Below are 14440 nucleotides of genomic sequence, written 5' to 3'. Positions count from 1 at the left end.
ACCATTTGTTGAATAGGCTGTCCTTTCTCCAGTGAATATTTTTGGTATCCTTTTATATATATTTATGTGGGTTTGTCCCTGTGTCCTCTATTCTATACCATTGGTCTACAAGTCTATTTTTGTGCCAATACCATGCCATTTTTGTTACTATACCTCTGTAGTATAGCTTAAGGTCTGGTATTGTGATGCTTCCTGCTTCACTTTTCTTGCTAAGGATTGCTTTAAGTGTTCTGGATCTCTTATTTTTTCCAAATAAATTTCATTATTGTTTTTTTCTATTTCTATGAAGAATGTCATTGGGATTTTAATAGGAATTGCATTAAATCTTTATAACACCTTTGGTAGTATGGCCATTTTGACAATATTAATTCTGCCTATCCAGGAGCATGAGAGATCTTTCCATCTTCTGAGGTTTCCTTCAATTTCTTTAATGTTCTGTAGTTTTCATTGTAGAGGTCTTTCACCTCTTTTGTAAGATTGATTCCCAGGTATTATATTTTATTTATTTTGAGGCTATTGTGAATGGAGTAGTTTTCCTAATTTCTCTTTCAGTGGATCCTTCACTGATGTATAGGAATGCATTTGATTTATGGCTGTTGATATTTTATCCTGGTACTTTGATGAATTCATTTATTTGTTCTAGAAGTTTTCTGGTCGAATTTTTGGATCTTCTAGATATAGAATTATATCATCAGCAAATAATGATAGTTTAAGTTCTTTTTTTACCTATTTGTATCCCCTTAATTTCTTTCTTTTGTCTAATTGCTTTGTCTAGAGTTTCAAAGATGATGTGGAATAGAAGTGGTGAAAGAGGACATCCTTGTCTTGTTTCATTTTTTAGTGGGAATGCTTTTAATTTTCCCCATTTAGAATGATACTGGCCTTGGGTTTAGCATATATAGCTTTAAAAATGTTGAGGTATGTTTCTGCTATCCCTAGTTTTTCTAGTGTTTTGAACATGAAGGTGTGCTGTATTTTGTCAAATGCTTTTTCTGCATCTATTGAGATGATCATATGATTCTTGTTTTTAAGTCTATTAATATAATGGATTATGTTTATTGATTTCCATATGTTGAAGCAACCTTGCATCCCTGGGATATTCACTTGATCATGGTGCACTATCTTTTTAATATGTTTTGATATGCAATTTGCTAGAGTTTTATTGAGGATTTTTGCATTTATGTTCATCAGGGATATTGGTCTGAAGTTTTCCTTCCTTGATGTGTCTTTATCTTATTTTGGTATCAGAGTGATATCAATCTTATAGAATGAGTTTGGAAGGGTTCCCTCCTTTTCTATTTCATGGAATACTTTGAGGAGTATTGGTGTTAGTTATTCTTTGAAATTTTTGTAGAAGTTGGCTGAGAATCCATCTTGTCCAGGGCTTTTCTTGGTTGGTAGGCTTTCTTTTTATTGGTTGTTCACAAAATTACAAAGCTCTTGACATATCATATTTCATACATTAGATTCAAGTGGGTTATGAACTCCCAATTTTACCCCAAATGCAGATTGCAGAATCATGTCAGTTACACATCCACAATTTTACATAATGCCCTATTAGTAATTGTTGTATTCTGCTACCTTTGCTATCCCCTACTATCCCCCCTCCCCTCCCCTCCCATCTTCTCTCTCTACCCCATCTACTGTAATTCATTTCTCTCCTTGTTTATTTTCCCATTCCCCTCACAACCTCTTATATGTAATTTTGTATATCAATGAGGGTCTCCCTCCATTACCATGCAATTTCCCTTTTCTCTCCCTTTCCCTCCCATCTAATGTATCTGTTTAATGTTGATCTTTTCTTCCTGCTCTTCCTCCCTGCTCTGTTCTTAGTTGCTCTCATTATATTAAAGAAGACATTTGGTATTTGTTTTTTAGGGATTGGCTAGCTTCACTAAGCATAATCTGCTCTAGTGCCATCCATTTCCCTGCAAAATCCATGATTTTGTCATTTTTAGTGCTGCGTAATACTCCATGGTGTATAAATGCCACATTTTTTTATCCATTTGTCTATTGAAGGGCATCTAGATTGGTTCCACAGTCTTGCTATTGTGAATTGTGCTGCTATGAACATCAATGTAGCAGTGTCCCTGTAGCATGCTCTTTTTAGGTCTTTAGGGAATAGACCGAGAAGGGCAATAGCTGGGTCAAATGGTGGTTCCATTCCCAGCTTTCCCAGGAATCTCCATACTGCTTTCCAAATTGGCTGCACCAGTTTGCAGTCCCACCAGCAGTGTACAAGACTACCCTTTTCCCCACATCCTTGCCAGCACTCATTGTTGTTTGACTTCATAATGGCTGCCAATCTTACTGGAGTGAGATGGTATCTTAGGGTGGTTTTGATTTGCATTTCTCTGACTGCTAGAGATGGTGAGCATTCTTTCATGTACTTGTTGATTGATTGTATGTCCTCCTCTGTGAAGTGTCTGTTCAGGTCTTTGGCCCATTTGTTGATTGGCTTATTTGTTTTCTTATTGTTTAATTTTTTGAGTTCTTTGTATACTCTGGATATTAGGGCTCTATCTGAAGTGTGAGGAGTAAAAATTTGTTCCCATGATGTAGGCTCCCATTTTACCCTCTTATTGTTTCTCTTGCTGAGAAAAAATCTTTTTAGTTTAAGTAAGTCCCATTTGTTGATTCTTATTAACTCTTGTGCTATGGGTGTCCTATTAAGGAATTTGGAGCCCGACCCCACAATATGTAGATCTGAGCCAACTTTTTCTTCTATCAGACGCAGAGTCTCTGATTTGATATCTAGCTCCTTGATCCACTTTGAGTTAACTTTTGTGCATGGCGAGAGAAAGGGATTCAGTTTCATTTTGTTGCATATGGATTTTCAGTTTTCCCAACACCATTTGTTGAAGATGCTATCCTTCCTCCATTGCATGCTTTTAGCCCCTTTATCAAATATAAGATAGTTGTAGCTTTGTGTATTAGTCTCTGTGTCCTCTATTCTGTACCATTGGTTCACCCGCCTGTTTTGGTACCAGTACCATGCTGTTGGTAGGCTTTTGATGACATTTTCTATTTCATTATTTGAAATTGATCTGTTGAAAGCATGTATTTCCTCCTCATTCACTTTGGGTAAGTCATATATCTCTAGAAACTTGCCAATGTCTTTGATATTTTCTATTTTAATAAAGTATAAATTTTCAAAATAATTTCTAATTATCTTCTGTATTTCAGACGTGTTGAATTTGTTGTTTCCTTCTTCATCTTGTATTTTCACAATTTGAGTTTTCTCTCCCTTTATCTTCTTTAACACAGCCAGAGGTTTATGTATTTTATTTTATTTATTTTTCCAAAGAATCTACTTTTTGATTTGTAAATTTTATCAATTGTTTCTTTTGTTTTGATTTCATTAATTTAGCTCTGATTTTAATTATTTCCTGTCTTCTGCTTTTGGTGTTGATTTATTCTTCTTTTTCTAGGTTTTAAGATGTAATGTTAGGTCATTTATTTGTTGACAGGTCATAGCAGGAGATCCTCCTTACCTTTCTGAGTGGGGCCCACAGTAGGTTGCCGTGGATTGCTGCTATCCACCCAACATTTATCCACCACAGATCCACTCCCTTTTGACCTCACTGCTTATCAAAGAGTTCAGACTCTAAATTGAAAATTAAAATATCCTTCACTTTTCTCCAGTCTATAGATCCACTGACTGGCAGCTGTGGCCCTCATCGCTACCCTGAGCTTTCCCCAATTCTGTCCCACAGACTCACTTTTATGCCCATATTGACACATGACTTGGGCACCCACCACTCTGATGAAAAGAAAAACATAAGAAGCTTTGGGTCCTATGTATTCAAAAAGAAGCCATACCTAGAACAAGACATAAAACAATATTTAAAAAGTAGAGGGAACACTTCACAGAGGAGGACATACAATCAATCAACAAGTACATGACAAAATGCTCACCATCTCTAGCAGTCAAGGAAATGCAAATCAAAGCCACCCTAAGATACCACCTCACCCCAGTAAGATTGGCAGCCATGATGAAGTCAAAAAACAAAGAGTGCTGGCGAGGATGTGGGGACTTGTACACTGCTGGTGGGACTGCAAACTGGTGCAGCCAATTTGGAAAGCAGTATGGAGATTCCTGGAAAAGCTGGGAATGGAACCACCATTTGACCCAGCTATTGCCCTTCTCGGTCTATTCCCTAAAGACCTAAAAAGAGCATGCTACAGGGACACTGCCACATCGATGTTCATAGCAGCACAATTCACAATATCAAGACTGTGGAACCAACCCAGATGCCCTTCAATAGATGAATGGATAAAAAAAATGTGGCATCTATACACAATGGAGTACTATGCAGCAATAAAAAATGACAAAATCATGGATTTTGCAGGGAAATGGATGGCACTAGAGCAGATTATGCTTAATGAAGCTAGCCAATCCCTAAAAAACAAATACCAAATGTCTTCTTTGATATAATGAGAGCAACTAAGAACAGAGCAGGGAGGAAGAGCAGGAAGAAAAGGTTAACATTAAACAGAGACATGAGATGGGAGGGAAAGGGAGAGAAAAGGGAAATTGCATGGAAATGAAGGGAGACCCTCATTGTTATACAAAATTACATATAAGAGGTTGTGAGGGGAATGGGAAAATAAACAAGGAGAGAAATGAATTACAGTAGATGGGGTAGAGAGAGAAGATGGGAGGGGAGGGGAGGGGGGATAGTAGAGGATAGGAAAGGTAGCAGAATACAACAGTCACTAATATGGCAGTATGTAAAAATGTGATGTGTAACCAACATGATTCTGCAATCTGTATTTGGGGTAAAAATGGGAGTTCATAACCCACTTGATTCTAATGTTTGAAATATGATTTGTCAAGAGCTTTGTAATGTTGTGAACAACCAATAAAAAAAATAAAATAAAAGTAGAGGGAAAAAATGAAAAGCAAAGGAAAATTGCAGGGATTTCTAATACCTTACTCAATGAGTACAAATGAAGAGTCTTTTTAAACTGGTGACAGTTCTCTACTTTCATTAACTCCACCGGGAAGTGCCAGGAATCTCCCTCCTGTGTTATCTCACTTGCTGGTCAGTGGAGCCTGCTTTTCTTGAATTCATGGGAACATTTTCTTTCAGCTCACAGTGGGGGAGCTTCCCCTCCCCAAATCAGCCATGGTGTGCCTGGTGCTTCTACAATTTAGTCATTTTATTAATTCTCTATTCTAAAAACCAATGTTTCTGATTTTCATCTGGTTGTCTAGTTCTCTTAATTACTACCCAGTTTGTGGGTAACCACAGCCTTCCTACCTCAATGTGCCACCATGAAACTGTTATTTTGATTCAGTGTCAAAAAGCAGCTACCCAATCAGCTGATGGGTTCCTTTAGTCTGTTATTAGAATCCTCACTGTTGATTTTTTATATATTGATATTATATTATGATACTCCATTTAACTCATATTTTAATAATAATAATTTTGTTAGTTCCTATAGACATTTCAAAATAGATGATAATGTCATTTTCAAGTAAAATCAGTTTTATTTCTTCCTTTCTAATCATAATGCCATTTTTCTTGCATTGTACCAGCGAGAATACCTGTTACAATATTAACTAGAAGTGGTGATTGCAAACAATGTTATCTTTTTCTTAATCTTAGAAGAGAAATGTTTCAGTCTCTTGCCATTAAATATGATGCTGAGTTTTTCATAGATGACATTAAGTTGAGGAATTTTCCTTCTATGCTGTTTGTGGAATGTTATTATCATTAGAGTCTATTGGAATTTTCAAATACTTTTTACAGTGTCTAGTGTGATGATCATGTACATTTTCTGTAACTTTATTCTATATAATATAGTAAGTTACATTGAAAACTTTGCTTATTGAACCTCCCTTGACAAGTTATATATTTACTCAAAACGTTAAATATAACATTGCCAGATGATTTGGCATTTCTACTCCTGGGAATATTACCCCCCCCAAAATGAAAACATCCACAAAAACACTTATACATGAATGTTCAAAGTATTAACAACCCAAATATTCATCAATTATTATTGGAAAGATAGGATATACTACATCCATATAAAGAATATCACTCATCCATAAAATAATGTAGTCCTGGTATACACTAACCATGAAACTTTATATCATTTTGCTAGGTTAAAGCAGCCAAACTCATCAGACTTCATGTCATATGATTCAATTTATATGAAATATTTAATATAGACAAGTCTATAAAAACAGAAAGTGAGTTAGTGGTTATCAAGCCTAGGGGAGTTTGGGAGAAATGGAAAATAGTTCCTTATAGGCACAGCCATCCTCTTTGAAGAGATTAAAATATTATTACATTGATTGTGATCATAGTTGTGCAGTACTGTGAAATATTGAAATCTTGTTCTTAGAAAATTCCATATATAAATAAAAATAGCAATAAAGTAGTATGGACTTTAGAACATATGTTAGTGCATATGTTTATTATACAATGAATATACATATGTAAATACACATATCTCTAAATATACCATGTTTCATGACAAAAAATAACTCAGTCTGTGAAGGGAAAATAAAAGTACACAGATAAAATTCTTATATATGAAGTGGTATAACACTTGAAAGTAGATTGTGGTAGGTTCAAGAAGCAAACTATAAATTCTGCAACCAATAAAACAGCAAAGCAACGAGTTACAGCTAATAAGATAACAAGGAGATAAAATCAAGTCATATAATGGCTAGCACAGTGGGATAGAACAATTATTATAAAGCCAAAACCTTTGGCTCTATTCGTGATTAGATGAGTTAAATTTGTTTCATTCTTGAGGCACAACTGAACTCTTAACCTAACCTAGTCTTTTCACAGATGCATTTGGTCAGATTGTCATGGATACTCGGGGCCAGAAAGTTATGATGAATCGGTAGAGACACAGTCAACATTGTGCAGAATTCATCCCTGCTATTCTAGAGGCAATTCAGGATAAAAAGGAGACTAACGTGTCAGTGGTAAGATATTTGTTCATAAGTATAGTACAGTGTAAACCACAGTCTCTCAATTACAAGCTGGAACACAATGTTACTCTTCTAGGACTTTATTTTTTTTCTAAAATGTTGCCAAGGAAAGATTTGTTTGTAAGATTTTTTCAGAGATGGAAAAGACCCTAACTCTCCATGCCAATAGACATCCATCCAGATACAGTCTGCTTCTGATTATGTGTTCAGATTGGGAGAAAAATGTTAGAAGTATGTTTGTTCTAAGAAACTTGCAGAAATCCACCAAATGGATGTTGATTGATCATTTGCTTATTTGATTATTATGTGTAGGGTAAACAGAAAATTCATAAGCTAATATGTGAAAATTGTCCACTATACTAAAGAACCATAAATATTTTATGTTCTTTAAGGAAAAATTATTAAAGTCCATGGTCCTATCAGTGCTTCTAGGTAAGTTTATCAATCTTGCTTAATTTTGGTAATAATAATTACTTTTCCACAGTTCTTTATTTAGAATCTCTGCCGTAAGTTTTATCATTATCATTAGTGAATTCTTAAAGTATTTTTTCTCTCTTGCTTTTAAATCCAGTAGCAGAGTATTGGATGTTGTTCTTTTTAATGTAATTTTATTATGCCTGAATATGATCCTTTTTAATGGCTCTGTCTAATGCTCTCTCAAGACCACAAGGAATCTGAACATTAAACCACTTGCTCAATGCTTTTGCACTGCAAATATGTGGCAAACAATCAAGAAGGGCTCCCTTTATTGAATTTTTCTGTATTCCCCCTCTCATAAAGATAAATAAATTTTATAAACAAAAATAATATTCCAAAGCTTAAAAAAGGCTGATTGTTTGTGAAGAAACAAGTCTGCCAGCTAGTGCTTGTAAAACAAAACAAAACAATTTAATTGCTCATATACCACTTGGATACACAATATTGGCTGCATTATTTTTCTATTTCCTCTTAATGAAGTAGCAGCAGTTTCAAACAACACACATTATCTCACAGTTTCCATAGATCAGTAAATCCAGACATGGATTTAGATAAATCCTCTGCTCCAGGTCTCACAAGACTGCAATTAAGGTGTTGGCCAGGCTTCATTTTCATCAGAGGTTTGATGATGGAAAGATCTACTTCCAAGCTTCTTGAGGACATTGGCAGAAACATTTCCTTCTGGCTGTAGAAACATGTTTGTTTTCTCCTTTAAGGTCTACAGAAAAGAGCCTCCAACCTCTCCAACTCAGGGAAGGTCCCAGAGCCTCTTTTAAAGTTTTTATTTACGTCAGGTCTACCCAGGATAAACTACTTTTAATTACCTCAGAATCAACTGATATGGAACATTAATTCCATCTGCAAAGGCTCTTCACTTTTGCCATATTCTAGTGATTGAAACAAGTCAGATTTATTTTGAATTCATCATAAAGGATTATAAATGTTTGCACACATTACAGGTTATCTTATAACACATTTACCTCATTTTCTCTTATAGCAACTAGTGGAAATAATCATGATCAAGTGGTTAAGTTGGTGGCCTCATGTGTAAAATTGGGATAATAAGATTGAACACAGCATTGTTGTGAGAATAAAATAATATGTATGAAAACCCTTGTCAGAGTTTCTGGTTATTAATGTTTTCCATAATGTTAAATAGCAGTGGGCTTGCTCTTTTCTCTGATCCAATATTCTCTGTACAGACTGCACTACGCTTTTTAAATTTGTTTTCCCCATTTAATTTGTCTTTTTTACTTTTAATATTTGTTATATGACAGAATATTGTATTTTGACATATTATACATATAAGAACTATAATTTATTCAAATTAGGATCCCATTCTGGTGATTGTACAAGATGTGAATTTACACTGGTGGTGTATTCATATAAGAACACAGGAAAGTTATGTAAGACTCATTCTACTGTCTTTCCCATTCCCATCCTCTCTCCCTTCCCTTCATTCCTTTTTGTCTAGTCCAATGAATTTCTGTTCTCCCCTTATTGTGTGTTAGCATCCATATATCAGTCTTTGGTTTTTTGGGACTGATTATTTCACTTAGCATGATAGATACATATTTTCATCTGATTTAACCTTGATATAAATATTGAAAAGTTCATTATAATTTTCTCTAAGGTCTTCCTTCCTTTATGAAACATTCCTGGAAGGCTATGTATATAGGAAGACTATATTAGCAACATTGCATAGTATATAATGTAAAAGTTCCTGTCCCAAGAATATCTGAGGAGTCAGCATTTTCTTTTATTAAACACATATTTCAGATAATTCTTGTACAGATGTGTGGTTGACATTGTCCTCAATCATTTAAATGGTATACAAACTTTATTCAATAGTACAACTTGAGACAAAGGAATTATTTTGGATGAGGAAAAAAGTGACATGTAGAGCAGATGCTTATGAAACTATTAGCTTAGTCTTTCCCTTAGGATAAATAGTTCTTTTACTTCCACAAATAAAACCAGTGTTTGTCATTTGAACTTTGACCACACTTTTTTCTTTTAAAGTCTATTCTTTTAAAATAATTTACATACAATGAATCGTATATATTTCAAGTACAATATATGGTAAGCCTTTATGAAGGTATATAATGATGAAACAATATAATCAAGATACTGAACATATTCATCATTTCCTCAAATTTTATCGTGCTCCTATATTTCTTTTATGTTAATTTATCTTAATTAATATGAAAACATAACAATTGCACATGTTACTGTTCAAACTGTTTCCATAATGATTGTACTAGTTTACATATCATTGCTTATTCCACAAAGAATATGCAAGAGTTCCTTTTCTCTGCATCCCAACGTTTATCCTTCATCTATTTGACAAAAGCTGTTTTGACAGGTGTAAAGTAATTTCTCATTGTGATTTTAATTTGTGTTCCCTAAAGACCAGTGATATGGAACATTTTTTTCATGTAATGTTTTTTTTTCTAAGAGAGAGAGAGAGAGAGAGAGGGAGAGAGAGAGAATTTTTAATATTTATTTTTTAGTTCTCAGCGGACACAACATCTTTGTTGGTATGTGGTGCTGAGGATCGAACCCGGGCCGCACGCATGCCAGGCGAGTGCGCTACCTCCTGAGCCACATTCCCAGCCCTGTAATGTTTTGATATATGTATAACCAGACAATGTTCAAATCAGGATAAAGGATTATTTATTTATCTCCTCAAAAATTTCTCATGATGAAATCTTTCAAAATCCTTTCTTCTAGCTTTTCAAAATGTATAGTACATTATTGTTATTTATAGTCACCCCATTGTTCAATAGCACAACAGAACTTCTTTCGATTATCTAACTATACCTTAGTACCCATTGATGAACCTCTCCCTCTCTTACTATTCTGTACTCTCCCCATCCTCTGGTAACCACCATTCTATGCCCAATTTTTTTTTTGAGGAAGGGTGTCACTAAGTTGGTTAGGGCCTACATTGCTAATGCTGGCCTTTAACTTGTGATCCTCCTGCCTCAGCCTTCTGAATCACTGCAATAACAGGGATGCTCCACCATGCCTATCTATGAGATCAAATGTTTAGCTCCCTCATAAGAGTGATACTATGTTTTTGTATTTCTCTTCCTGGCTTATTTCACTTAACATAATAATTTCTAGTTCCACTTGTATTGCTGCAAATAACAAGATTTTATTCTATTTTATGGTTGAACATTGTGTGTATATATAACATATTTTCTTTATTCATTCAATAGTTGATGAACACTTAGGTTGTTTCCATTTCTTGGCAATTGTGAATAGTGAAGCAATGAACATGGACAGCAGATATCCCTTCAATATATTGGATTTATTTCCTTTGGATATATGTCCCAAAGTGTGATTGACTAGTTGTATTGTAGTCATATTATTTTTTTAGAAACCTCATATTGTTTTCCATAATGATTGTAGTAGTTTACATTCCAATGAACAATGTGTATGCATTCCTTTCCTCTGAATATTAACAATTATTAATCATATATTTGAGACAAGCAATTTGGATAGGTTCAAAGAGATATATCAGTGTTATTTTATTTTTTATCCCCCTAATGATCAATGATGTGCAACTTTTTATTGTATGTATAACTATTGGATATTTTTATGTCTCCTCATAAATGTCTCTTCAAGTCCTTTGTCATATTTGAATTGTGTTATTTGCTTTCAGGCTATTGAGTTATTCATATTTCTTTTATATTTTGTAATATTTACCCCTTAGCATATATATGCTTTCAAAAATTTTTGCTAAATACATGTTTTCAGGGGTATTGGGGATTTAACTCAGGGGTACTCAACCACTGAGTCACATTTCCAGCCCTATTTTGTTTGTATTTTATTTAGAGACAGTATCTCACTGAGTTGCTTAGTGCCTTGTCTTTGCTGAGGCTGGCTTTGAACTCGTGATTCTTTTGTCTCAGCCTCCCTAGCCGCTGGGATTACAGGCTTGTACCACTGCACCCGGCAAAATCATTTATTTTTTAAATGGAAGATAAAAGTGGAATGCCGGGGTGCTGAGGGTGTGTGGGGAGAGCGAACAGACCAGTCTCCACCGGGGGTCCAGGTGACAGAGTTAGTTCTTGATAATTGCCTGTGTGTCAATGGGGAAATTGAAGGCCTGAATGATACTTTTAAAGAATTCGAGTTTCTGAGTATGGCTAATGTGGAATTAAGTTCATTGGCCCAACTTCCCAGCTTAAACAAACTTCGAAAGTTGGAACTTAGTGACAATATAATTTCTGGAGGCTTGGAAGTCCTGGCAGAAAAATGTCCAAATCTTACCTACCTCAATCTGAGTGGAAACAAAATCAAAGATCTCAGTACGGTAGAAGCTCTGCAAAATATTAAAAATTTGAAAAGTCTTGACTTGTTTAACTGTGAGATCACAAATCTGGAAGATTACAGAGAAAGTATTTTTGAATTGCTGCAACAAATCACATACTTAGATGGATTTGATCAGGAGGATAATGAAGCACCTGACTCCGAAGAGTTTGATGATGAGGATGGAGATGAAGATGATGGAGATGAAGAGGAAGATGAAGCTGGTCCACCTGAAGGATATGAGGAAGAGGAGGAAGATGATGATGAGGAGGAGGATTAAGATGAAGCAGGGTCAGAATTGGGAGAGGGAGAAGAAGAAGTGGGCCTTTCTTACTTGATGAAAGAAGAAATTCAGGATGAAGAAGATGATGATGATTATGTAGAAGAAGGGGAAGAAGAGGAGGAAGAAGAAGAAGGTCTCCGAGGGGAGAAGAGGAAACGAGATGCTGAAGATGATGGAGAGGAAGAAGATGACTAGATCATTCTAAGACCAGATTCCCCAGCATTCCTGGGTGTGCAATAGAGTGATCACATCTTTGTTTTTTCATGTACGATAGCTATCCCTACAGAAGATAATGTGTAACTTTTTATAGAAAAGTGTGGTTTTACTATTTTTGCCTCATCATTCCAGTTAAGATTTACTAGTCTGTTAATGATCATATTGTATGTAGAGAAAAAAATTCATTGACACTTCCCCCTTAAGACAGTCTCTAGAAATTATATTTAGAAGCTTAATTTTTCTAATTCAAATTCAAGTTCATGTATTAGTAATTTTTAGTCCGTAATTAAAACATGATTGCTTTTACACAGGTGAAAAAAAAAAGTGGAATGCCATATGATGATTTAATACATGTATATATTGCATAATGTCAAAATAAGATTAAACATATATAAACATATCTTTGTTTATGGTGAAAACTTTTTAAATCATTTTTTTTTACATTTTTGAAGTGTTTGGCACATGATTGCTATTTATAGTCCCCCTAATATGCAATTAATCACTAGAACTTCTTGCTCTTATTTAACTGTAACTGAGTCCCACTGATAAACCTTACCCTAACTCTCACTTCCCCTGACTCTCCCCAGCCTCTGATAGCCAATGTTCTACTATAAATTTCACCAAGATCAGATATTTGTACTCCACATTAAGTAAGATCATGCAGTACTTGTATTTCTGTGCCTTGCTTACTGCATTTAACCTGATGAACTCTAATTCTATCCATGATGTTAAAAAATTGAATATTTTATTCTTTCTATGACTGAATAGTATTACATGGTGAATAGTATTTTATAGTGTGAATGTACCACATTTGTTTTATACATTTGTCAATTGATGTACACTTAAGCTATTTCTATTTTTATGTCTATTGTGAATAGTGTTGTAATATACTTAGAGGAGAGTTCAGATGTCCCTCTTACATACTAAACTCATTTCCTTTGGAAATATGCCCAGTAGTGGAATTGCTGGATTATATGGTGTTCTATTTTATTTTTTACAGAATTGACATACTGTTTTCCATAATGGATAGTATAATTTCCATTCCACAGTGTGCAAGCATTAATTTTTCTTCACATCTTTACCAGCACTTGTTATTTTTATTCTTTTTTTAAAAAGCCATTCTCACATTTCACTCATTCTAGATAACTACTTAAGATAAATTTTTATCCTCAATAAAAATTCATTGAATTTTTATATAATTACATAAATTAAACAGTATATAACTTGTCATTCTAAATTGTTGTTGATATTATTTTTATTGTGTCTATGAAACTAATAATTTTTCCATAAATAAAAATATAAGACACCATGTTGTATTAAATTTATTTATTTGAAATTAGTTCCTCATAAGTTCCTTGTCATTCTAAACACCAGAAATAAATTAAAACCTGTGACAGCATATACTCATCTTGCATTCCATCCATTAAATTTCAAAAATATTAAAAATTAATGTTCCAATCTAAATGTGCCATGATCACTACAGCTAAATGATTTTTACTAAATATTCTAAGTAGTTGCATTTAAATTAAAATTTAAAGTTGCATTAAATATTCTAAATAGTTGCATTTAGATTTCCTGAATTTAACTAAATAAAGAATAGTAAGAATATATCCCTTGTAACAATTTTAATTCTGTCCTCAAATTGGGAAATCAGCATTTTGTACAAGAAGTAAAATTCAGTGCTATTATTCATTGCTACCGTAATTGGAATCATTTTTCATATGATGTAGTATTTGTAGAGCTGGTTTAAGTGACAGATTGTGCTTAAATTTACTCTTTTGTTTTAGATCTTAATTAGAGTTCTTTTAAAAAATCTATTTGAATGTGTTAAGAATACTTCATTGCTGCAGTCTGGCTGGGCACAATTCAGGAGCCACTTGTCAAAAGAAACTAACTTTATTTTTAGAACTACAAATGCCAAACAAAACAGCTCCTCAGGAAAAAACCCTCAGAGCCCAATTGCCACCACAGGCTTCCCACAAGCCTCTCACCCCCACACAAACCTCCACACCTCCCACAATCCTCCTGCTCTTGAGGCTGATTGGCTGGGTCGTGTGGGCGGAGCCAAAGAAGTCCCCCAATTAGCAGCTCCATGGAGGAGCCAATCAGATAGATATTGCTGGGGCCGCTATGAGCCAATCATCAGCTGGCAGTCTGAAGGGCAGGGAAACAGCCCAATGAAC

The 14440-nt window shown here is 34.5% G+C and overlaps 1 protein-coding gene across 1 annotated transcript; it reads left to right on the top strand.

The window, feature by feature from the left end:
* The first annotated feature begins 11477 nt into the window (after window positions 1–11477).
* Window positions 11478–12443, top strand: LOC308639901 (acidic leucine-rich nuclear phosphoprotein 32 family member E-like). Its single transcript, XM_081278284.1, is given in 2 exon segments — window positions 11478–12035; window positions 12039–12443. Coding segments are annotated over 2 exon segments (642 nt in total). The 5' UTR covers window positions 11478–11591; the 3' UTR covers window positions 12237–12443.
* Window positions 12444–14440: the final 1997 nt, after the last annotated feature.

This window comes from Spermophilus citellus, assembly GCF_964194105.1.
Source record: "Spermophilus citellus genome assembly, chromosome: X".
In the NCBI taxonomy this organism is placed as follows: Eukaryota; Metazoa; Chordata; class Mammalia; order Rodentia; family Sciuridae; genus Spermophilus; species Spermophilus citellus.
Note: the sequence above shows the minus strand (reverse complement) of the source record. Positions and strands in the feature narration are given on the sequence as shown.